This window comes from Acanthopagrus latus, chromosome 23, assembly GCF_904848185.1.
Source record: "Acanthopagrus latus isolate v.2019 chromosome 23, fAcaLat1.1, whole genome shotgun sequence".
Taxonomy (NCBI): Eukaryota; Metazoa; Chordata; class Actinopteri; order Spariformes; family Sparidae; genus Acanthopagrus; species Acanthopagrus latus.
This window is the reverse complement of record NC_051061.1, coordinates 15,971,896-15,997,312: the sequence shown is the minus strand read 5'-3', so window position 1 is coordinate 15,997,312 and position 25,417 is coordinate 15,971,896. Positions and strand designations below refer to the sequence as shown.

At 41.4% G+C, this 25,417-nt stretch overlaps 1 protein-coding gene across 12 annotated transcripts in view; it reads right to left on the bottom strand.

The window, feature by feature from the left end:
* The window catches only part of LOC119014049 (speckle type BTB/POZ protein), a 187,817-nt gene that overhangs the window by 136,412 nt on the left and 25,988 nt on the right, over positions 1 to 25,417 (bottom strand). For all 12 annotated transcript variants that reach the window (XR_005072871.1, XR_005072874.1, XR_005072875.1 and 9 more), the window contains 3 exons: positions 8,718 to 8,973; positions 7,356 to 7,477; positions 3,566 to 3,717 (listed from right to left, as the gene is read on the bottom strand). Coding sequence is in view for 6 of the 12 variants with exons in the window: in XM_037088940.1 (XP_036944835.1) it covers positions 3,566 to 3,717; positions 7,356 to 7,477; positions 8,718 to 8,795 (352 nt within the window). In the remaining 6 variants the exon portion in view is untranslated. The remainder of the gene's footprint in view (positions 1 to 3,565; positions 3,718 to 7,355; positions 7,478 to 8,717; positions 8,974 to 25,417) is intronic.

Here is a 25,417-nt window from a genome sequence, read left to right as displayed (position 1 = left end):
CTAAGCCCCCAGAATTGCTGCAACTAACAATTATTTTGATTGGTGATTCAGCATAGATTATTCATCCCCATTAATTAATCACTTGTTGGTTGCTAAAAGTGAGAAAATAGTGAAAACATTATTTTTTATCAGTTTCCACAAGACCAAGATGACGATACAATACGATATGATATGAAAAACGTTCATCCTCAAATGTCTTGTCTGTCAACAATCCAAAGATAGCAGGTTTATTGTCATAGAGGAATAAAGAAACAATCTGACAACCAAAATAAATGCACATTAATTTAATAATTGACAGTCATCTGATTCATTGTTACAGCATGAGTGGATATAATGATAATATAAAGTGGAGTCACTGGGAAGAGGCAAGTATCAGAACAAGTCAAACATTGCTCCACTGTGATTGGAGCCAATAAAAGACAATACCAGTGCCTTCTCAATACATAAGGATATCCAAAACATAACCATAAATAGTCCAATATCCTGTTAACAATATAACACTCATACATTTCACAGCCTCACAGCCATTAACTGTCAAGACTCCAGTCTATAACAAGCATATGTTTATCTCAACAGTCATAGAGTTTAAAAAATTGTCGCCGCCTCGACATACTGATTTTACATTGGCTTGCATGAAGCAGACCAACACACATAAACATGATGCACAGTCTTTCAGAGAAGAAAATCTAATCTCTATTGAAGACTGAGCTCTATAAGCTAGTGTCAGCACAAACATGTTTATTGACATTCTTTCTAACAACGTCAATACCATCTGATTACGTAAAGACCGACCAATAGCTCCTACTCTATTAGCCGTGCTCCACAAACCCACACAGAATGCCTGATCACCTCCATCGGTTACTGCGGCCAACACATTCTGACAAGCTCACACCCAGAGCTTCAATTAACTGCAAAACCGAAATAAAAAACCTCTGAATCTCCAGCTACAAAATATAGAACAGCCCACACCAAAACCTGCTGTAACTAGACTCTCCGGCCAGCTCATACACACATAAGCTTGCTTAGCCTTTGGCTACAACACAACAAAACCATTGTCTGTAGGGGAGACTTAACAAGGAGACTATTTGAATACAAAACAGCTTGCGGCCGAGGATGAGAACTTTCCATCTCTCCTCTCCGAGCTGTCAGAACAGCAGTCTGCAGGGGGGCAGATGTTTTCTCTGGCAAAAGAAGGAGGAAAGGGGGAAGGGAGGGGGGGTGTCAAGAGACAAGTTACAACCCACCCAACAGCCTCAGAGGAGAGAACCAGCACATTAAGCCAGGGAGAGAAATGATGTGGCCAAGCCGAGAGTACAGGACTACGATGTGGGGAGCGGGGGGGGCGCCACTGCTGCCTGAATCTATCTCCATTAGCAAGTACGGACCATCAGAGGATCCACACACAGACACACAAACACCAGTGGGGGGCTCAAGGGCTGACTGATGCAGATGTGGTGTTTCATCAGATAACGTCAAGCTTTCCAGTCAAAACCTGCCATCGCGGTACAGCCTTGTATTAATAACCCCTCCTTTAAGTACTGCAGGGCCGCTTTAATTCTCAATATGCACACGCCAGTCAACAGATATCAAAATGTATTCCTGCTCAGAGCAAAATTAAACAGTAAGCTTTTGCTTTTGCATTCAGACTGGTTTTTAAGTGAGTTTGCCTCATCCAAAAGCAACGAAAGCCAGAAATTCAAGCTGACACCTCAAACACAAACTTCAGCTCCTCAGCTGTTCAGCTCACTGCTGAGGATTTCCATCAGATCTGTTTTGACACGTGCCTTCAATAGCAATGTTACTCTGCCATATTACAATACGCTGTGCTCGCTACGGTTGCAAAACTTTTCTTTTTTCACTGATCATCCTACCTAAATGTTTAAAGCACTCAGACTTAATATGCATTGTATTAAAAAATTGTTACCACAGGGACAAGGCCGAGCAGTGACCTGCCACATAAACAGTCCACAGCCACCCAGCTTTCTTAATTAAGGCACTTTGTTTTTATTTGGCCTTTTTTCCTCGAGGCTTGGATTAAATTGGATTCTAAATGATCCAGAACCGATAGAGCAATCTTTACTGCCATATTCTTAGACGGAGTGCTCACTAAACTGTCACAAGTATGCTGGCAGTTGGGTAATTTTCTCCTGTGACAGGACGAGCGAAGTGGAGGGCGCAGGTCTCCCCAGGGGGATTGTGGGAAGATTGGAGGAGGGCATATGGCAAGAACGGAATGGGGCGTGCACCATAGAGCACACCATTTATAGCCAAAAGGCCCTTGAGACACAAAAAAAGGGAAGGAAAGGAAAATGAGATCCTCTTCACTTCACTCGGTATTCCCCACATTGAGACTTTTTTAGGGTCATTTAAGGGAGCAGTGCTCACGAAATGGCCAAGCACTGAAGTCAAACACCTCAAAGGTCTGTTTATGACTTATACCGCAGGCAAATCCTCATACATAATACCACGCAGCCCCTAGCACACAGTATTATAGCCAGGAGAGAAAGCTTTAAGGAAAAATAACTGCAGTGAGGTTCAGTTTCCGTGAGCCTGTCGCTGAGAGTTAAGAGGTGGTATTCCACCATTACAGGCCAGAAGTGGAATAAAAGGATAAAAGAAAAAGTGGCATTGTGAATGTGAAAGAGAAGAGAGAGAGGTCTAAGTGAGCAAATGAGGGACTGAAAGTACACATGAGGGGGCGGGGGTGTCAAGTTCACATGGGGGAATGTTTCTCAGCAGGAAAAATGATTTCCCTTTCTACACAACCTGCACCGCAGGGGGTTGTACACAGTTACACTGCGTACGCCTCAGATTCAAACACACTTCCGCCTCCTACCTCTTCTCTTCTCTCCCTGCCTCCCACGCCCCATCTTCCCTCCTCAGCGCTTCCTGAGCAGTATGCTGCAGGGTACTGGGAGTGAGGGAGGCAGCCAGAAGAGCCTGATAACCAGGAAGCGGTCACATCTGGCCCTCGCTAATTCAATTCCACACAAGTTTGCTTTTCCTCCCCATAACATAACCTAATTAAAAAAAAGCAGGAATTGGAGGCGCATTCATTTCCAATTCATCAACGGGGAGAGAGGCGGACGAGGACTTCTAAAAAGGTTGGGTCTTTTTTAATTAAAATCAAAATTGCCCCACGCTACTTCGAATTATATATTTACTAGAAATGAATCCAACCAGCAGTGATTACACAAGCCCATATGGCTATCAATACCTCACATTATTAGACACACTTGGAGTATTAGACACACTCCCCACCTCCTATATTTGCAAATTTAAGCGCCCCGAAGACACAGGTGTGACAGGAGTTTTTAATTTTCACCTATCAAACTTCAAGATATCCCCAGTTTTCGGCTAAACATTGACTTGTATGGATGTTGGGCCTAAATAGTTTTTTTCACTCATTAACACCAACTTTTTTCCAGTGAGAAGTTAAGGAAATTATAGAAGTGGTGGACTGTTAATATGAAAATGAAAATAAAGATGTGTGTGTGTGTGTGTTGTGTGTATGTGTTTCAGAGTGCGCATTAGCATTAGCTGTTGTGGTCACAGCCAGACTTACCCATAGCTTTGGTTTCTTCTCCCTTGGCATTGAGGATAGAAAACTTAAACTTGGCGCGCACCTCACTTTTCGGGCAGCTGACTAAGAGCAAGTAAAGTGAAAGATAGTCTTTACTCTCCTCATCCAGGCCTTTGGGGTTTACTCGCAAACACCTGGAGGCAGGAAAAGAAAAAGACAGACTGATCACACAAAGGAATTTATAAAGCAATGTGATGCTTCAGTCCCTGGAAGTTCCCAGTGTTTGTATGCAATAATAACACTATAATTTGAGTATTGACAGTCTGACAATTGGTGAGTATGAATTAGAGTGCGGCCCAGGACCAAAGCCCAACCAGAACTTAGCAGGCTATCATTTATTTGTGTACCAACCTGACTCAAGCCTGACACAATTAATGCAAGCTGAGTGAGCTTTTACTGCTTGGACGCTAACAAAAAGCTCCTGCGTTGCAGCACATATAGTTTTAACAGCAGGCCCACCACTTACTATTGATCACCAAGTATCACTTATCTTTACACCACATCTATTTTCACTGAAGGAATTTGAAAGCACCATTTCAGATATATATAGATCTAGTAAGAATGTGTTATAGAGATGAGCATTTCAAGCAAAAATGCTACTCCATAGTTGCAGGGAACGTATTCGATTAGCTGAAGATCTGCTGTTTGTATGTGCTGGCCTTGTGTGGAAAAGGCCACGCTACACACTTTTTACCGGAGGCTGTTAATAATGACACAATTCCATCAAGGCCTGTGATAGCGCAATACCTTAGCCGCTAGTAAGGGTCAAAACAATGGAAAATATGTTTTTTCATTTAAAACCATAGTTGTGTGAACTGTTAGACAATTCCTGATTTAATTATATCATAATTTTCGAAGATCTTGACCCATCCCTAATGTATTTAAGTCTAATTCTCTAAAGACTGTTACAAAAGCTAATCCTTGGATTTACAGTCATAGCTATTGGTTGCATCCAAAACCTTTCACTCATGCCAGAGTGATGGTTCCTGGCTTAGCTGGGAAAACAACACGTCATTCACAACATTATCATGAAATTTTGCTGACGATAACAATATCTCAGCATCGATGGTTTTGCAATAGACACTATTGTTATATTGAATATAACATGAATATTACATATTTATATCACGAGATCTGTTTAAAGTGAATCAGAAAATACAGCCCTAAAAAAGGCAAAAGCTGGAATCCAAATCGCACTTCATTTATTCACTCTGTAATGAAAAGCTTTCAGTTTCACAGAGTTTATATCCAGCTGAGCTGAAGCACAGTGGACCAGACTCTGAACCTTTTCGACACAAACAGCAACATAGACACATACAGTATGTCAATATGTCAATGTCAAACGGCAGTAAACTAGCAAAAGGATTAACTGCCAAAAGCAGAACATTTCACAGTTCGAGGATGAACAGTGAAGGAAGGAAACACCTCTACCTCAGCAGAGCAACTGTATCAATACGGCAGTGTAGCAAAGACCAGAGCACAGCATCGATTATTTGACCCACCTCTACTTCTGACTGGGGCTTCAGCTTTCCAGCTAACCCTCCTGTACTTAAGATGTTCCTTTCATTCCTAAATCTACTGCAGATTCATTATTCGAGGCAAACTACATCTACTTTCTTTAAAAGAGAAATACAGGAGAGGCATGAACAACCTATTTTACCCAGGGTATTCAAAGTACTTGCAGTTTTCTGTTCATCAATGCCACGGCTGAGTCATAGTCTTCTTATGTTTACATAGAGCAATTCCGAAAATAGAATCAATAGCTTTGCACAATGCATTTGTACACACATGGTTTGTTTGTTTGTTATACAGCACAGCGACATGAAACACTTTACAGTGGCCATATGGATGATTACTTAACATGCGCGTCTGTGAAGCTGCAATTTGCAAATGGCTTATGATAAAACAGTAACACTCTTTGTGTGCTGGAGCTCTCCAGACACATCATCGAAGTAAAAGAAAAGGAAAAATCAATATCAATGCATATATTCTGTAATGTATAATTCATTTAGTGGGCAATTGCCCAGTAACTCTCACGCTTGCCTACTCAAATGACCCCCATCAAAAAACTACTGGAAGGTGAAAACAAAATGGCAGTGACTCATCTGTGTGCAGCATCCACATGTCAGATCTTTGGCACTGGCAATATACAGTCGAGAGTGGATAACCTGCCTTAAATTTTTGAAAGGTATTAATTCAGGGGAAAAAAAAACAAACAGTATGAGTCTTTTTATTATTAGTGTGAGAGTTTGTGGCCTCTTGCTGTAATGCCTAAAGGTGTGGGGCTGACCTGCAGTGCACTTTGGATCGCATTTCTCTAACAAGCACCTATGAGAGCATCGGAGAAACAAGCAATAATGCCACTGACAGTGAGGTATGATACAGGGGGCTGGAAGAGGACTGTCTGAATTGTTCACCCAGATAAGATTAAAAAGCTGATAGACAGTGTTGGCGAGGTACTTAAAGGAAGAAGGGGACTAATAGCATCGAGTCCAAAAACATCTCAGATAGATGTCGTATTTGAAGAATAGCCCAGTTTATTAAAAAAGAAAAAAAAAAAAAAAAAGGCGTGTCTCCATTTGCTTCTAATTTAAGCAGGTAGCCAACCCCAGTTTTACTCAAGGCTAGTGTGATCATTCTCAACCCCCTTAAAATGTGTACTGCCACGTTTCTGTTTGAGATACAAGATCTGTTTCCCTGTGCTCTGGAAGCCTCATCATGTCATTTCAGTTCAACGTTATTCAATAGGTTCAAGTCCCACCTGGGGCCCTTTGCTGCATGTCACCCCCACAAATTAAACATGCATTTGCACACATGACACATATTCACATAAATGTAAATCAAATAGGCGTGGTCATGAAACACATCACATAATATCTTCAGATCGTGGTTAAGCGACAGGATAGACTGATGCATAAAAGAGAGAATGTGGCTAAGGAAGGTAGGTAGCCCTGCAATCTCTGCACTCCAGCTGCTTGGTCTGGCCCTCCAGGGGGATCTCGAGGCTTTCTCAGAGCAGGTGGAATGAGTATTACCTCCAGCATGTTCTAGGTTTCCTTCAGGGTCAACTAATGTCCACTAACATCTACCAGAGCAAACCAGTACACACTGAAATCATCTTGCTCCTACTAAATCTGTGTCTTAACAACCGACTAAAGCCTTACCTTTCAGTGTACTGGAATAAGCTTTCCATGGAGGTTGAGCAGTATGACAGCCTGATATTTAAAGTAGACCCTCAGGTATTTTCTTTTCTTTTTTTTTTTCTTTTAATGGTAACCACCCCCACACCACTGCACACACTGACACAACCTCTGTGACCTCAAGAGATGAGCAAGACTTCCCCAAAAATGTCTGACTCTGCCTCTTATACAGAGGACGTCTCGTCAGCAATTTCTTTGTTTTTCATGAAGAAAATGTTGAAACACAGTAAGTAAGAAGCTAGCAGGCTATATATTTTCTTTTTAATTTTACCTATGTCATTATAACATATGTTTAAGCATATTTCCATTCATCCAGGCATAGATCATAGTGTTATCTGTCACTCTGAGCCCATTACAATCTGAGAAAGTGAAAATAGAGCCAGGTTTGACTAAATTCTAGCATGACAAGGTGCAGAAAATATACCACTGAAGCAGACAACTGGAATGTTGATTGTTTTTTTGTCCCTTGAAAATAATTCCAAATTGCAACAAGTGGCTAATTCTTGAGACAGTAGACAGAAATGTTGTCCATTTCCACTTTCTCATAGCTACAATGATCGGTCTTCACTCACCATTTGAGCTTGTCATTCGCTCCTGAGGAGAAAGTGGAGCTCTTGATGACCTCTCCCATCTCCTCCCGACAGAAGCTGAAGTTGTTGATGGTCCACATGTAGGAGAACTTCACCACTTTGATCTGCACAGAAGAGACACAGGATGGGCTGAAACCAGATCTCTTTATTTATATATTTAACTGTTCTATATGGGTAAGTGGTGTTTGGTCAGCCCGGACTTCAAAACCACACATCAAAACTCCCTTTCATCTTAATAAACACTGACAACAAACGGGAGGGGAAGAAGAAAGGATATTGTAAAAGTGGCCACAGAAAAAACAGAACAATTTCGCAAAGACATAGAGGAGATGAGAAAACAGACATCATCAATGGCTTACTTTATCTACCTTGGCTCTTAACAGGAAAGTGATGTCTGAAGAAGCAAAGCTCCTGCTGCAATGACTGGAACACGATTTTGCAGTATACATAAGCTCTGAACAGACAACGCCTAAATGCCAACAATTTCGGTTTGAAACAAAGTAGGAAAATACAGTTACTCGAAAAATACAGACGTGATGAATTTCACTCAGCTTACCAGTCACATAAACAATTAAGCTCTGTGCCTTTCTGCCTTGATAGACAAGCTTTCTTTCAGGTACAACACCCACGTATACTGAGCAAAATGGAGCATTATGAAACATTACATTATGCATTATATTACATTTTTACATTGTGCAAAAACTTTGAGAAAACACGATAAAAACGGACCAGCAGTGTTAGTTACGTTCTCCCTGCATCAACTTGGTCCTATCTAATGTTGAATACATTATGTGCTGTGAATAGTTTTCAAATATGAGGTCGATTACACATTCTATAACTAACAAGATTCAAATATTTCATTCCTATTCAAGTTAGACGGACACTAAACCATGGGTGTCCTATAGCGCAGCCAATGTAGCCTTGCATTGCTAGCCTGAAGCAGCAGTGAGGAGCAGGTTACCGAGGACTTGTAAGCTTTTAAACTCCACACCGTCAGATTGTTTTCATTTTCAAACTGACCCTAACCCAGACTCCAGTGACATCACATCAGGCAATTTCACACAGCTCCCTCTGGAGCCACGACTTCTTTTAAATGTGCAATTCTACTCCCCAAGATCTGTTAACAGACTTTGATGTGCAAATTGGGTTAGTTCTACTTCCTAACAAAAAAGTATCTCACATTGCATTGAGTAGTAACTGCATATTAGATCAGCAACAACATAAACTGCTATTGGAATGAAACTGACATTTATTGGAATCTTGGAAATGGAGCAAATACCCAAGGGGATAAATAAGATAATGCAGCCAATCACGTACGCTCCCGCACACAACATCCCTCCTCACCTGAGTGTAACACCAGCTCTCAGCCACAGGACCGCTGGACATTTCCACCGGCGGAGGGGGGCTTGAGACTCTGGACATTGCCAGAATTGATGCAGAGAGAGGCTGGAGAACAAGCCAGGTGTGTTGTGACGTGGTAAGGGGGGCGCAGGGGAGGAAAGTCGGTCAAGCTGGCCGACTCTTAAACGACCATACGGAGAGCTGCAGAGTCGCATCCAGTACAACAGGACGTCCAGACACAAAAATAGCTACGGGCACCCTGTAGGGACACAGAAACACGGTCATTAAAATAACTCTGACTTTAAACCAGTGAAGCACTTGGAAAAACTGTGACCTTGTGTGAGTGCTTGTGTGTATGTGTCTGCATTTGCGCATGTCATGGCAATTCCTAATTGAAAGGTTAGTCTAATTGAGCAGCATTTCCTGGTAAGTAGGGCTCTGAATTCATTTGTTTTAAAAGGCGGCTTCAGCATTCAAAGCACAGCAGCAGCGCGCACTCTGCTTCACTGGGGGAAGCCTTCCTTTGTCTGCGCGTGGTTTCGTCTTTGTTTTGCTTTGAGAGGAGCAGAGCGCTGTGCCAGCCATCTGATTCCAGCCAGGCTGCACCCGTCCACCGTGGCTCTAAGTGAAGTGCAAGACTAAAGACTTTCATCTCAAGCTGCCAGTCTACACTCGCACAAACACGAACACAAGGTCACACAACACTTTCAAAAGCCAGTGCTGACTAAGAAAGGTCAAAGTTGTTTTCTTTTAAGAACTTGCAGTCAGGATTTTCTCCGTTCTGAAATGATGCGATCGAGAGTTAAACTGTAATAGCCACATCACCTCTTTCTATTTACGGCGACGGAAAGCTTCCTCATTATTTTTGTTTAATTTTTGGTCCTTTGCAACACTAGCAGTCTCAAGGGATTGAAAGTCTTGTTAAAGAAAACTAAAAAGGGGCGTGCGACAGTTTGGTTTCAAAGCATCACTTCTCTGCTGTTTAAATCTCTCATTTCCGCTGGCTCCATCCTCTGCTCCTTTCAAGTTCTTCTCCACATAATTCATACCTACAAGTCATCACAAGGTCTTAGGATCTGGCTTTTCTCACTCAACCTGCACGTCCCCCCCGATCTCCTGCCAAAGAAACCCTTCCACTCCGCTGCTTAATTAGTGGCTGATTGCAAGAGAAGTTCAAGACCTGAGAAAACTTGCCTGTTACTGAGTATCAGACCGAGAACGCGGAAAGTGACGGAGCAAGAAATGAGAGGATGGGTGAAAAGGGAGAGAGACCCCTGTCTTCACGACCGGATCGGAGACGGGAGAGGCGACCTCGACGGCTCCAGAACCAGACACGACTTAATTAATGTTTAGAGATAACGCCTGGATCTGATCTTCCTCAATCCAGTGCCCCCCTTTTCTTCTTTTGTGCTATTTGTATCTGATGAAAAACACTGGTGGCATTTTCGCTCAGTAAAACAATAAAATATTAATCACAAAAGTTGGAAGAACAAGGCTGCACTGATTTGCAATTTAAATTACCTGAGACTTCCTGGCAATTAATTATAGTCCATATGAGTGAGTGAGGGCGAATACGCAGATTTTCGCACACGTGTGCCTCTGTGTTTGTGAGTGTGTGTGTGTGTGTGTGTATGTGTGTGTGTGTGCATGTGTGTGTCATCATTTGTGGCACTGTTTCACAGCATATCTAAAGCACAATTTACCAAGTGATTTTCTTGTATCCTGTCCCTTACAGAGCACCGTAAATGCCAAGTAATCACAGGGAATCAATTTACGAAAACATGACAACACTGCCAGCGCTGCTAACAGCCTCGCAGCTTTCTAAATAGACCCAGATGACACTCAACTAGAATAAAGCTATGGATGTTTTTTGCATCCTTTTCATGACAAACATCAAGAGCCAAGCAGCAGGAGGAAAGCAGCAATAACAACTCTGAGAGATGGAGGAGATCTGTGCTAATCATAGGACTCCCTCAGAAGAAATGTCTGCAGACAGTTTATTTGTCATGGGAATCAGATGATGACAGTTTCAATGGGAAGAATGACTAATGGGTGATAATGCACAGTGAAAATAAATAATATCAAATTACAGTGTATACTGGGCAGAGATTTACAAAGACTGAGCTCCTTCAAAGGTAATTAGAAGTCCAAGTAGGGAGCTAATGGAGGTCCCATCCTTCAGAAGAGGGAGTCTTTGTTGCTGATATGTGGGATCCATCAGCACCCCATAGGCTGGACGCGAAGCAGTGGAAATAAGGACAAGGTTAAGGCTGCTTGTCTATACAGAAAGAGAGCAAACTAGCTAGTATGCATGGAAAATCTCATCTTTGTGGCAACTACAACTATGCAAAGAAACAGACAACAGCTCAACATACTACAGACAAGCATACAAAGGCCCCACAGTGATCATGTCATTCTGAAGGCTGTAAAGATCATGTTAGGATTCAGCAGCAACATTTCTAATCTGGTGTTGTTTTCAAATGCACTATAAATTGATTATTTTCATAACTTTTTCCATATGTGCATCATTTATTTTATTCCTGTATTAAGTAGTGTAGGAGTTCATTACCATGTTTAACTTTGTACAAAGAACTTATGTAGTACTATAATTCAAGAAGTCGACAACTGACATAGATAATATTTTTTGAGCTATCATTTACATGGTTAACCTACAAACAGTCGCAATTTACAATTTACAATTTACATCCATGCCTGCATGAGTGGTGACTTTAATTAAAGACTTTATTTACAAAGTAAATACTGATTTTAGCAATCCATATGAGGCAACAACTGTAACAACTCACCTCAAGAGATTTCAGAGCGATATTTCTCATTGAACAAGACTTGTGTTCCTCTGGATTACAAAGAGGATCTTGTTACCTAACAAAATGATCTTTGTAAGAATCATTTCCGCTGTGTTGTAAGACACTTAGAATAACAACCTCAGCCTGTGAGTGGCAAAAACATGCACTTTAAGTTGACGTAACTTTGACGCTCCGAGTACACCCAAAGGATTGCGGTGCAGCCGGTGCAACTGTGTCACAGCTGCCCGTGGCGATATACCGAACCAATTCCAAAACTATTGTATGAATGTTTAACACGTCAAAACATGAAAATAAAGGGGCAAGACAAGAATTTCCCTTCAAGTGTATTTTCTATTTTATGATTCTAGTGAATAATTTATAGTGACAAACATTCTGTCTTCACTTAGAGACTATTTTTACAGATGACTGATAGAGAGCTCACAAGGTGCAGTGACAATCAGCTGAAGCTCATTATCAGCAAAAACAATGAGCTCGTGGTGGACTGCAGCTATATGTCTATTAGTGTGTAAGTTCATTCGAAGCAACTAGAAGCGAGAGGCAAATTCCCTTGTCTGTATTCACATGCTTGGCCAATAAAGGTCAAGATCAAGGTAATCTTTACTATTCCCCAGGGGTAATTTGTTGCACAGGCAGCAGTATTACTGCTAACACACACATCAGAAGAAGGAATTACATAATGCTATTCTACATCTCAGCAGCAGCAGGGGCAGATGAATAAAGCGGGACTGGGGTCAGCCAGGAGGACTGGGCCTCCTTTGTGGATCTGACATTTGTGCCAGCAATTTCTGCCACAAAATCTAACAATACCTACTGATCCATTCCTGTTTTTCCATGCCAAGCAGTCCAATCAAACAAATAAAAGAGAAGGTCGAAACAGATTCAATAAAGACAGAATACAAACAAACTCAGAAAAGTGGTGGGTTCAAAGGTTAACTCAATTATTATCCCCAGATGCTCGTACGGCTGAAAAACATAAATGGCAAACAAACAGAATAATAGCAGGAAGAGTGGTAGGGGGCTTCTTTCTAAAAATCAAGTATCATTTCCTTTGTTTAAGACACATTTACACCCGAGAAGGAGTGTACCAGAACCTGATAATGTGTCTACCCTCTTAATGACACTGACACTCATTAGTATACAATGAGTGTCAGTGTCGTTACGAGGGAATCTGATATAAACAGAACATAAAGGAGCACAGTCTGAAAGTGAGCAGCACAGAAGATCTCTACAATCACCACGGCTTCGAGGTGGGCACCCAAGATCAGTGTCACCAAATCAGTATCAGACCAAATGTGAAATACGGTCACAATCTCCCCTTTAATTCATGAGTAATGACACAGAATAATAGTCAGGACATTATGATGTCACACTGAAGCTGACCTTTTTCCTTTTGAAAATAAAATGTCATCACTTCATCATTTCATCCTTGCAGACATCTGTGATAACCTCAGTCATAATTAGCATAGGAATTCTTAAGCGACGGGCAAAAACATGTTTTTGTGGGTTCACTGATCACCAAATTTCATCATAGGCAGTACGGTACTGTTAAAGAAAATTGCCGATATCAGTGCCAATACAAATTCCTGTACTTTGGTAACTGTTCCATTCAATACCAATTATATGAAATCCGTTTCAACAAAAGATTACACTACACATGGCGACCCCTCTCTCTGAGTGTATGCTGCTGCTTTTCCTCAATACAGCCAATCATCAGCACTATTAGATCCTGGCACAAAAAGGACGCAGCATGCTTATTTGCTCACTGATGCTGATGAGATGAACGCCTAAGGTATCGAAATTTGGTATCGAATGACGACCATGGTATCAAAGTTTGACCCCACCCAAGACATTTGTGCCAGATTTGATGAAATTCCCTCAAACTGCTCAAGATATTGATTTCACAATAATTCTTAACACTTAAAAGCTGGACCCAAAGAATTCTGCTTGATAAATTACAAATTCAATTACAGATTCACTGATTATCAAAATGTTTAGGAATTAATTTCCTGTTGATGGACTAATCTTTCAGCACTAATGTCATATATGACATAAGAGTCAAAATGCATGTAAAATAAAGATATTACAGTTTGACTTGATTTGTTTTGGTAACACATTATCTTTTATAATAGAAGAAAATATAAACACAATCGATTGTAACACAGTTTCTTTGACAACAGATGAAGTTTCCTCGAGCCGAGAGTCTCAGTACCATCTGTTCTGGCTGAACAGAACCACAAGCAGTGACAACAAAATCACGTCGGGAAGCACATTTGTATGATTGTGTGAGTGACTGAGAGCGTCTTCTTTTTTGTACGATACGAGTCTGCAAGTACGTGGAGAGGGAGGGAAGGAGGATGGGCCACCTCCATCCCACATCCTCGCCCCACGCCTGTTTCCAGAGAGGGGGAGCCAGATGAGGAGAGTGAGACCCGGAGCCCATTTATATTCATTACAGAGAGACAGTCTGCTCTCACTCTGCCAGTCCAGCCTCCATCTCTCTCCATCTCTCTGTCACACACCTCAGCACGCCAGGGAGGAGAGTCTGACAAACCAACAGACAGACAGATTCAACTTCCTCTGTATAAACAAGAGCTAAGCGAGGTGATGCCGCATCTGCCTCCCCGATCAGCGTGAGAGCTGCTGGAGGCCGCCCGCTGCCCGGTGACTGACCAGCCACACCACAAACAGTAACTGCATAGTGAGTCAATACATGGTCCTCAGCACACGGTGTAATAATGCCTGTGCTGTGATTATTTACTCCATCTGTAAAATTTTACATGGTGGTGGTCTACATTTCCGCACATATGTTACCTCCATCTGCAAATCTGATAAATCTGATAACAGCTGACAATGCATATTTACACTCGAGGACACATTTCTGTTCATTTGTTTTTCCATCTGTCCTCGTGACAATCTGAATAGCTGGTGATCCGCATGTGGCCTGCACAAACATCCAAAACTGCAAGACGATGCGTTTCTGACCGATTTATTTTTCGACACATTGTGCTGGAAAACTGTGACTTTTATTTTAACCTTCATCAAAACCACTTAGCATCCCTTTCTTTTGGGAACAATTATTTATTTGTTCTATGATTTGGTGGCACATATTAGGATACAAACTTGTATGCAGTTGTGTGTAAATGTTCATGCACTTGAAACAATTTGAGTAATTGTTCGTTGGTGTAATTTTTCAATGGAAATTACATTTTCTATTCTGGGATATTAAAAAGAGAGTATGGACGATGTTAGAACAACCTGGGAAGTTCTACAGCATTGACAGTGACAGTTTATTCTTCCAAAGACAAATATCACAGAACAATACAGCCCAGACTTTGTTCCTAACAATGTTATGTTCAAACCAAATTTTAAGAATGGTCTTTTTCCAGTCTATTGTAGCAGCAACAGCAATAGCAGAAATAATATTTGGGTTATGACCAAAAAGCCAGAACGCTGGGCACAGTGGAAAATGTTTGTCAAGGAAATATATCACTGTCTCAGCAACATGTAGCCAAAGATCTTCCATAACTGCACAATCCCAAAACATAGACGTAAACAATCCCCTTTCAGAATGGGGACACTCGTCACACAGATCGTCACATTATTCAAACATTATATTCAACACAAACATTATTCCATTTTTTATGCCACTTACTGCCCCTCGTCTTAGTGATTATACATCAGTGTTATCTCATGTGATTTAAAGAGGACGTGTAAGTGAAGCTGAATTCTACTACATGTCTACAGTCACAGCTGTGAGGTTGCAAAGCTTATCACACACCAGCAAACAAAGCTCTTGCTAGAACTGGCTGAACTAAAAATGGAATGGAAGTTTGCTATTCTTAGCTTTTTGCCAATTGTGAGGCACAAATGTGTGGTTTGAATCATGGTGTGAAAGAAAAGCCCAGTTTAAACCATCACAATCAAAGGTCTATGAATAGACAAGGCAAAGCCTTTTGTAATTCAGGGCTGTGTACAGTACATAAACCAATTTGGGATATTTAGGCTCATCTTGTCAGATTAGTCATGATGCTATCAGACTTGGCTCAACTTTCATTTCAGTGTACCATGTGAAACATTTGACAGTGAGCATGTTAGCACATACTATGGTCAGTATGTGGCAGTTGCTCTTATCTTAAGTATAATTTACAATGATAAAATGAGATGACGATGACCAACAACCAGCGTCATTGAACTGTGACCATATCAACACGCAATATTGTTGGCAAAAAAAGACGAGACTTCAATGTAGTTAACAAGATAAAAACTTTGCCAAAATCCTCTGTGATCTCCAGTGACACTATCAAATAATTGCAAAATCCCAAAACACAACATATCTTCTCTATCCTTAAAAATTAAAAGTCACTATACACAGTCCTCCCCCGAGGTAACAAATACGCAATAAAAAAATCAGATCAAGGTGATTTTGACATGTATCAGGTTATTTTTTGTGTTTCATTTTCACTGAGAAAGAAAAAAATGATGATGATGTGAATTTTCCAGGGGTCTGCACCGAACAAGCATGTTCCCTTATGTCTGGAAAATATGATTCGTAGGCTGGGGAAACTCTGTAGCACCAGTTCAATTCATTACTCAGCTTTGCTCCTGATGCAATATACTGGCAGGAACAGGCACTGTTTGGGCCTGAATTGCTAAAATAAATTATGTTTTTAAAGATACAACTTTAATTCTAAAAGGCACATAACTCTACACTACCTTTTCAATGCAATGATGCACACACATTATAACTGCTGCTGATGATGATGACAAGCCATTTTTATGCAGTTATATCAATGAATTTTTATATGAAATAGTTAAGTTTATCCCAAAAATTCTTCAGTATGGCCATATGGCAGAGACTTCAGGCGAGCAAGCCTGCTGTGAAATAGGAGGTGAAGAGTGACAGAGTAAAGAGATGCAAAGCCTTCTGGAATTCATTACAGCTATTGCTGATACTCTCAAAAAGATAAAGTAAATTTATTATAAAAGGGGGGGAAAAAAACACATTCTACATGCGAGCACACAAGAACTTACAAACAAACACACACTCACACACACACACACACACACGTCTCCATCTAAATTCCCTTCAACTTGCAAAATGAAAGGGAAACATCAAATACAGAGAGCCACCCACCAGCCTCTCCCTTCAGGCCCCGCTCCCTGCTGGGAGGGGAGGGAGGCAGGCGGCACAGTGCTGAGACACCACCATCAGGTGGACAGAGGGTGGAGCTGTGTGATTTGGCTGCTGCAGAAAAGCCTGATACCACAGCGGGGGTCCTGGAGTGTTTAGAGGGTCACCTTGTGCGACAATAGGCAGCGAGAGAAACAGCGAGGCACAGAGACGGGCTGCAGAGTTTAGAGGGACAGACTACAAAGATTGAAAACATGCCAAAAAGCTGAGGCTAAGTGACAGAGTGTTGCAGCTTTGAGCGTATGCATGACGCATTTCTGAACGTAAATCAAAAGCCCACATGCTAGCTCAATTTCCACAGCTTAGAGTCAACCGTGTGCTTTTTTAACAACCCCCGCTGCCCTCTTCCCTCCAGTCCGGGTGAGAAATCTGACAGAGGGTTAATGAAGCCTGTTCATTATAAGGTCAGATTCCATTAAAAGTGGATGGCTGCTCCAAAAGCTTACGGGGAGCATGTGCACGATGCATCTGGGGGATCAGCAAGATTGATCAAGTGAAGTAGCCGACTCTCATTTCGAAAAATCATGCACAGCTGGCTGGCGTTGCACTTCCTGTCAAATAAGCACACGCACAGGGATCAGACGACAGAAATGATTCCAACTCTCTGTATATGAGATTCAGGAGTTTTGGCAGCAGAGTAGAAGACAGTCATAAGAGAAGAAAGTAGCCAAGGTGTCTCTGACATTAACGGCGGGGAAATCTTATCCGAGAAGCTGCCGCAGTTAAGCAAAGTAGGCAGAGGGAAGGAGATTCTCCTCTCAGGTGTGAGTGAAAGGCTCATGTGTGAACAAGGCTGGATGTGGAGCTCGCACGAAAACATGTCTGCTGTAAAAGAGTGCCTGTCCATCTTGCCCGGAGGCACCGCTGATAGCCCTGACACTCACTCAGAGAGAGAAAAAGAGGGTGAAAACAGGGATAAGAGAATAACGGGAACAGTGGGCACACATGCATGACAGGGCTGAGCGCGAACTCTGCGGCGTGGTGGGGAGACACTGGAGTGTGTCGGATTCCAGGACCGTGGGAGGTGTGATGGATTAAGAGGCGCCGGCAAAGACAGAAGCCCTCCCTGAACCGTGGAGCAAACCCCAGCGAAACAACATCGCCATCCCTCTCCATATCACTGATGGCCTCCTCTCTCTATTTCTTTTTCTTTGTCTCCTCATTTCCCACTCCTTTTTTAAACCTTAACTCCCCATTCTGTCTGCCGCTATTAAACACAGCAAAGATTTTGCAATAAAATCAGGGTACCGTGCCAGATCCACGTGTCTTCCTTACTCGCATTTCTAGTTGTAAAATGGAGAAAAGTGCTAATTCATGCAGCCAAGATGACAGAAAACACCCTAAGAAGTCTCATATCTAAGTAAAGTGAGATAGCTTAGCGCAGATTAATAAACACATCACAGAATTAAGTAACACTGCTATGAGTGGTAATGTTAATTAACTTCATTAAAGTGTCACCTTTACAGATATGCAGACATTGCATTTATGTTTGGGACTACATTTCCAAGAGACAACTTCACAGTGCCGCTGGTACTTTGACATGAGAGTAACAGTTCTCAAAACCTAAAATACATCAGTATTTTTTCTCCAGTTAAGAGTATTAAGCTGACGAGTGAAGCAAGGAACAATCATGTTTTTAATGCACGGGGGAAAACAATAACAAAAAGGTGTCTACTCTATATATTCATCATGTATTATATCATTAAGGCTAAAAGCTGTCTTAATGATCAGCCTAAGGAAAAAAATGAAAAAAGAAGAAAAAAATGACAAAGAAGAAAGTATTTTGTCAGCGTTTGGCCTCTGCCATCATCCTTTCTTCTTTCTCCCCATCTCTCCATCCTTTCTGATCTTCCCCAAATCTCTGCTTTGCTGTGGTTTTTGCAGAGCTGACCAGCTGCTGTGTGACTCACTGTTTCGCTATAAAAGGTCCAATCCTAAATCCAAACACAAACAAAGGAGCGGCTCCTCCACAACACTCACCCACACATCTTCAAACCGTCTTTTTCGAGTCATTCACTTTAACTACAGTCAAAATGTTGAACACTTTTGCTCTCTGTAAAATTCCCACATTTTGCAACAAAGCTGCACACTTGCGAAAGAAATGTCTGATAAGTAAGTGCATGGTCTGGTGTACTTCATTACACACACAAATACCTTTACCGCAATGACTTTCAGTCAGGGTAAATCACATTACACATGCAAATCAATCTATCTGCATACTCTTCTCCCAATATTTAGCACACTCAGCTAGAAACATCCGATGTTACATATTCAATAAGACGGATGAGGAAGAAAGATAAAGGGCGCATTTGATCCTGCTGCCGCTGTGCCGTATAGTGGTCACAGTTTTGCATGTTGTTTACATACACAACCTTATGTGTGTATAAACACACTGCCATCCTGCAAAACACCCAGAAGCCCCCACATCTACAGGCTGTGCTCTTGCAATTTGTATACACACTAGTCCAATGTGATTAATTAGCCGTCTATACTCACAGTACAACAAAACATACATACACTTCTACACAAGCACGCCCACAACAGAGAGACACAAAGCCCACTGTGAAAATCTGAGATTTGAGAAACTCAAAATGATATAATCAGAGACAGACATCAAACCACAGTCACAGCCCCATGTTGCCACGATAACAACAGAAAAGTGCTTTTCCAAATGGCAAAATGATACTGGCTGCAGTCCACAGCTCTCTGTCTCACTCTGTGTGACTTCTTCTGCAACACCCACCAAAACACAGACGAGTACGTCTAAGTAACATCCAAATAAAAATATTACTTAGACAGTCAACCTCTTCGAATTTTGAAGTTGTCAGACAGAGAACTGCACTGACATATTTTTGTAGGCTAACCTGGACGTAAGCATCGCATCACCCCGGTTCCGTTAGCAAGAAAAAAGGCAATGGGACCAGCAAGGTTACCTTCAATAATGAACATCCCCAGAACTTAAATGCAATCTAACGTGAGGCTATAAACAAACCAAGTGTCTTACTACATAAAATCATCCACACTTAACTACTACGATAAACTGATCGATGAGCATATTGGAAAGTTAAAGCTAAACTAGTTTAAAACTTAAATCCACTTGTAAAGACTGACTGGAGACTAGATGGCATGATGACTTAGCCATTAATTAGTAACCGGCTTATTTTAAAAACACGTTTACTCACATATTTTATGTGGTAGAACAAAACATGAACATCTGTTAAGCTTCAAGACGAAGGGAAGTGGGAACATACTAAGTTATTTCTAGGCTGTAGGAGTCATTCCTACAGCACTCCATGCCAACTCTTTGCCACGGCCCTCCAGCTCCCTTTAGCTTTGTGTGCCACACACTTGCAGGAGAGCATGCGCATTGGTTAGGGACCAAATCTGTGTGGTTATCTTTAGGCAAAGAGTATGGTTTGGGTCAAAATAATAAGTCGGGGTTAGGTTTCACACAGGAGATGAACAGAACGCTTCTCAGTTAAAGTCCTGTGTTTGTCCCATCCATCCACCCTGACCAGGCACCTACAAAGACTTGTCACCTTTTATACTTCGTCATCTTACTTGGATGGCTGCAGCAGTTGCTCTGAGCATCTAATATTGTCACAGATGGGTTTACGTTGTAATTATTCGAATTCCTGGTGAATCTTATAAAGTCGCTTAAGGGTACCTTGTGCATGTATGTGAGATACATAAGGGCGTCACAGAATGCCAGTATTCGGCAGTCTGGGAGTGAGACTGGGCTATAACAATATCCTCCTTTGTCTGAACTGAATATTTGCGCAACAACAAGGTAAGGCTTTTTTCACCTTTATTCACACTCCTGAGTTCACTCCTACGTATTACCCTGCTGTTCATTGTCTGCCCTGCGGAGGCTCTCGGCATGAAGTTTCATTCTCATGAAGCGAGCCAAGCTTGAAGCAAAAGGGAAGAGTGAATGGAGGGCGAGGGAGTTGTTTTGTTACCGCACTCAGTGCAATGATGCAACTTATAATTAAAATGCAAATAGAACGACAGGGAGTCTCTCTTCACCTTGTTTTCACTTTACTCCAACATTCTCAGGGGAGGCCCATCTCTGCCGGGATCAATGCATCCAAGCCCGTAAATCAATTTTCATATGAAGCGCTGAAATCAATTTCAGATTTAGGCTATACAAAATTTGTACAAGCGGCTGCTTAGGAGAGAGAAAACTTGAGATGCATGGACAGACACATTCAGCCCGTGGCTATAAAACATGTCTCTACTTTGCCATGATGATGTGCGATGTGTCTTTAAAAGCTCACATCCCTAAACTGAAGGCTAAAAGCAATTATTTCAGCAACAAGAAAACACAGGCCTGTCTGACACATCCGCCATTGGCCTGTCTCTGTTTTGACTATAGCTTATCACAATAGGTGGCTCAAACATCCCCTAAGCTTCAATCTCAACAAACAACAAAGACAAACGCGGTGGTATGAATCAGTTGGGGGAGTTTTATTTCAAAAGTGTGCCTGACAGAGAAAACAGGGGGAAGTGAAGAGGAGGCCTTTTTTAGTGGCTGTCCTTCAGCGTGACTTTGTCATGTAACACATTTCCAGCTCAATTATCTGCATCCAGTGGATTTCAAACACATTTAGCAAGGACCAGAGAGCTTGGTAATTAGCAGGAGCCCTGGCTCATAAGGGGGCCAAAAACAAAGCTTGTCTTTAGCTCTATCTTTATCCCCTCCGCTTGTCTAATCTCTTCTGAGCCTTCTCTTTTCACAGTGTTGGGCATCATGTATGCACTCAGTCAATACCTTCATGTGCCAACAGGTTGTCAGCTTTTATAAGCCGAACATTAAGCGAAATGCAATACTTGTTCCATACAGGCTCTGAAAATAAGTGAACCTGACACTGTTAATGATGATATTGTGTGGACATATTTTTCTTTTTTTTTTTAATTACTAAACAATAGATGTCAACGGGAAAATTGTTTCTTACATCTCAAATAATGTTCAAACACGGAAATATAATATGTATACTCGCTGAATGTTTTGTTCAGAGTAGAATAAAGGGTCCTCAGAGCATGTTTGAGGATGGAACAAAAACCTGAATGTAGCCTCCTAATGCTCCGCTGTGTACACCTAATAAATCTTTGATGAGACCAACAACCTGGGCAATTCATACGGGTGATTTATTAATCATAAATCACCAATTACTACAGTGCATTAATAAATTCAGCCTTGCATTTTTCTGCCATCTGACAGTATGTCATGACATGATTAAACTTTGGTCCTTGTGTTGTTCTCCATTTTTTAATACACTTTAAAGTCATGTCAGCTTACTCTGACACAGAAATGTTGCCTATGGTTAAATTGCTTTCAGTCCATCCCCAGAAACAAATAAAGGCTCATTCAAGCAAGGCACAATTTCATCTTCTGGATAGTGATTTGTCCAGAATTGCTCCCAGTTTGCTATCAAGTCAGTCATTTTATTTGAGAGTTTACATTCTATGTGCGTGTATTAACTGTAAAGGCTCCCTTTGTGGAGCAAAAAACACAGAATTCAGTGATTTTCAAAGCAATGATGTCTGAAATCTCATAATAGACTTCTGAATGTTTCACGTGTTTAATATGTAGAGAATAGTAGATTGGTAAATAAAGGAGGAATTTTAGCAGAGTGAGGTTTTACTCCCTTTTTTCTCCATTTCCTTCGCACCATTCCCTCCCTTCTTTCCAACAATTATAATGATGAACTGTGCTGGGAGCAGAACAAGTCAGTGAATTTGTGAGGTGTCGTCTTAAACAGAGGTAAAGTGAGTCAAAGAGGAGTGGTGTGAGAAAACTTGCCGTGGATCTTCATTAAAATCCTCTTTTTTTGGAGTGAAAAAAGCAAAGAAATTAGTAAAAAAAAAAAAAATCAAAGGATGTTCTGAATGTATTCTAAAAAAATTGAAGGAGGGACTGACAGCAAGATGTCTGTAGGAAGCTGTTCACTATCCTGTCTGAAGAGACCATCAATGAAACCAATATCAATGAAAAAGTAAACATCTTGTCGATGTGTCCCTGCTGTCAGTCTTTCCATTAGCATAAGGTACTTAAAACCCAAGTGGATCCACACACACAGACTGAAGAGGAGCCAATTAAGATCAACTGTTCACTTAACTTGTCATACTGTCATATCGCCGTGTTGAAATATGGGGATCATGGGCAATGCTAATGCCAATGGGGTGGAGCGGCACGGTCAAATCTGGCATTTTTCCACAGAACAGCCCCGCCCCACCTCAAGGGACAATATTCCTGCTTCTCACCACATGTCACATCCAATCTCTCTCTCACTGGAGAAGCTTACATTTGAGACCATTCAGCAGTAACTGCAGAGGCAGGGAGGCGACGTACAGGGTCATCATAAGCGTTGGACCTGGGTCATCCTTTGTTGAGACTGTCCTTCCAATAAAAATATCAGAGAATGACTAGTTTCAGCTGTTGTACCAAAACAACATTATGTTAACGTTCAAGGTCCTACTAAGCAGCATTCTACTAGCCTTCTTGTAGCAGGAGAAATTATCAATGTTGACATAAGGTGCAAAGTAACTCTAGGCCGCGTATGGGAGGAGGTCAGGATGGATGGGTGGGTTCAGAACAGAAGCTGACAACTGTCAGGGTTTCTTTGTAACCACTGCCGTGATCTTCCCTTTCCTTATTTAAAGCACTTTGATAACTAGAAAAACAATCCCATCACATCCAATAACACAGTCAAGTGGTTTTGTGCCTAAACCTAACCAAACTTTAAAGAGAAGGTTTATGTCTAGAACTGATTCTGTAATGATTACTGTGAATTTCGAGCCGAGGTCCACACCGCAGCGCAAATCTGAACAACTCAGCAGGTTAATATGGGCAGTGCTATGGTGCTGTTTGGCGCTTTTCTGCCTCCCCATCGTGATATGAGAGAGAGAAAAAAAGGCAGAGAAACATTAGAGTATGCTGAAGAGTAAAAGGTTTAAGTGCCAGTGCTGTGTACTGTTAAGTACTAACTTGCTTTTTTTTTTTTTTTTTTTTACAGAGCTTGAACATTTAGTCTAAGTTAGAGGTAACAAAGAAAAAATATCAGAAATGCACAAACAGAAAAGTCAAGCAACTTCTAAACTGTTTGAAATGCACTTAGATGTAAAATGTAAGGCGTTTCCATCAGCTCTGCTGAGGTGAACAAACTGGTTTCATGCACATCAACACCAGAGGTGTACGTTCTGTGAGGCTGTATTTCAGAACATCCAGAGATGGAAACAAAGAGAGGTGATAATATGATTCCCTGTCTACTGCTTTCACACCTACAGATATTATTTAGCCAACTCAGTGATTGCATGCATCTATCTCATTAAGAATGACATTAGTTCCCAACTAAGAAATATGTTTCATTACAGGGTTTTCATTCCTATTCAGCTTCTCTCATTTACTACAGATACAGTATTCAGATACATTCAATTAAACAGTATGGAAACACAGGCAGAGTCTCACCAACCATTGAGAAGATTCGGAGACAGGTGCAACCGGTGCACTCTGTCTTATTGCTTTGCTGTTGCTCTTTTCAGTGAAAGGAAGGGAGAGGAAAGGTAGCCACGCTAATAAGTTCAGTTCTATCCATCGGTTGCACTCGGTACGACAAGGGTTACTCCTTTGTGTGCCCCAACGTCACTCTGCCTCCCAATTACCACATTTACACACACACCCACACGCACGCACAATTCATTTATATTCAGGGAGAATTTTAAACGCTCTCCATTAAATTCATAAAAGATGGATCGTGTTTAAAAACCAAAAGTGATCTCCCCACCTTTTGTACATTTTTATCTATACATTAAAGAGCAAATACATTACCAAGTGAGGGGCTGAAAATGAGCCGTCTCACACTGAAAAGTGTCAAACTACAGCCTGGATAATGAATAAGAAATGCCAGTAATGCTAAGTAGAGAAAAATATTGCTGGTCAGTCAGATGAGGCATTCTGGGGACGCCTGAAATGGAATCATCAGCAGAAATCTCAATGCGATTTCCATCACAGATAAGTCAAATGAAGACGCATAAGCCTGTATTTTCTCACATTATTCGCTAATTGTGCATAAAAAGTGGAAGTTTATCCACTCTTTGTGGTGCACAGTATGTTAATGTGGTATATTTTTCATATTATAGCTATATATAACTCCCTTTATAGGATATACATGACATTAAAATGCGAAAATCTCCCAAGTTTCAATATTTAGATATAATTTTCATTTGACATTTTCAATATTCGCTCCCTGAAGAACCCTAGTTGAGATAGTGGTGGGTGTTGAGTGGCTGCAGTCGCACGTCTCTGTTTGGCTGCTGGCACCTAAATGTCAACCTCAATCCTCGCAGTGCTGAAGTGGAAAAAGCCTGCAAAGTTGCAGCCACAAGCTGACACCAGACAACTGCGAATGTTTCATATCATCTGTGTTAATCAGCCCGCTGTCTGATTTGAGATCAGCTCATTACCTGCACACAGGGGTTCGTGGAAAAGCCAGCATGGAGGAATCAAACCTGAACTCCCGCAACACTATTAAGATAACACCCACGAAATAACTGCTGGTATTGGTGAAGGTGACAAAACCCTGTATGTCATCCTCTAAATCCAAGCTTTCCTAATTCATGTTAAGGTTACGCGTGTACACCTCAATATTCTTTGCAGCGCTGAGCCTTTTGGAGGGTCATCAGAT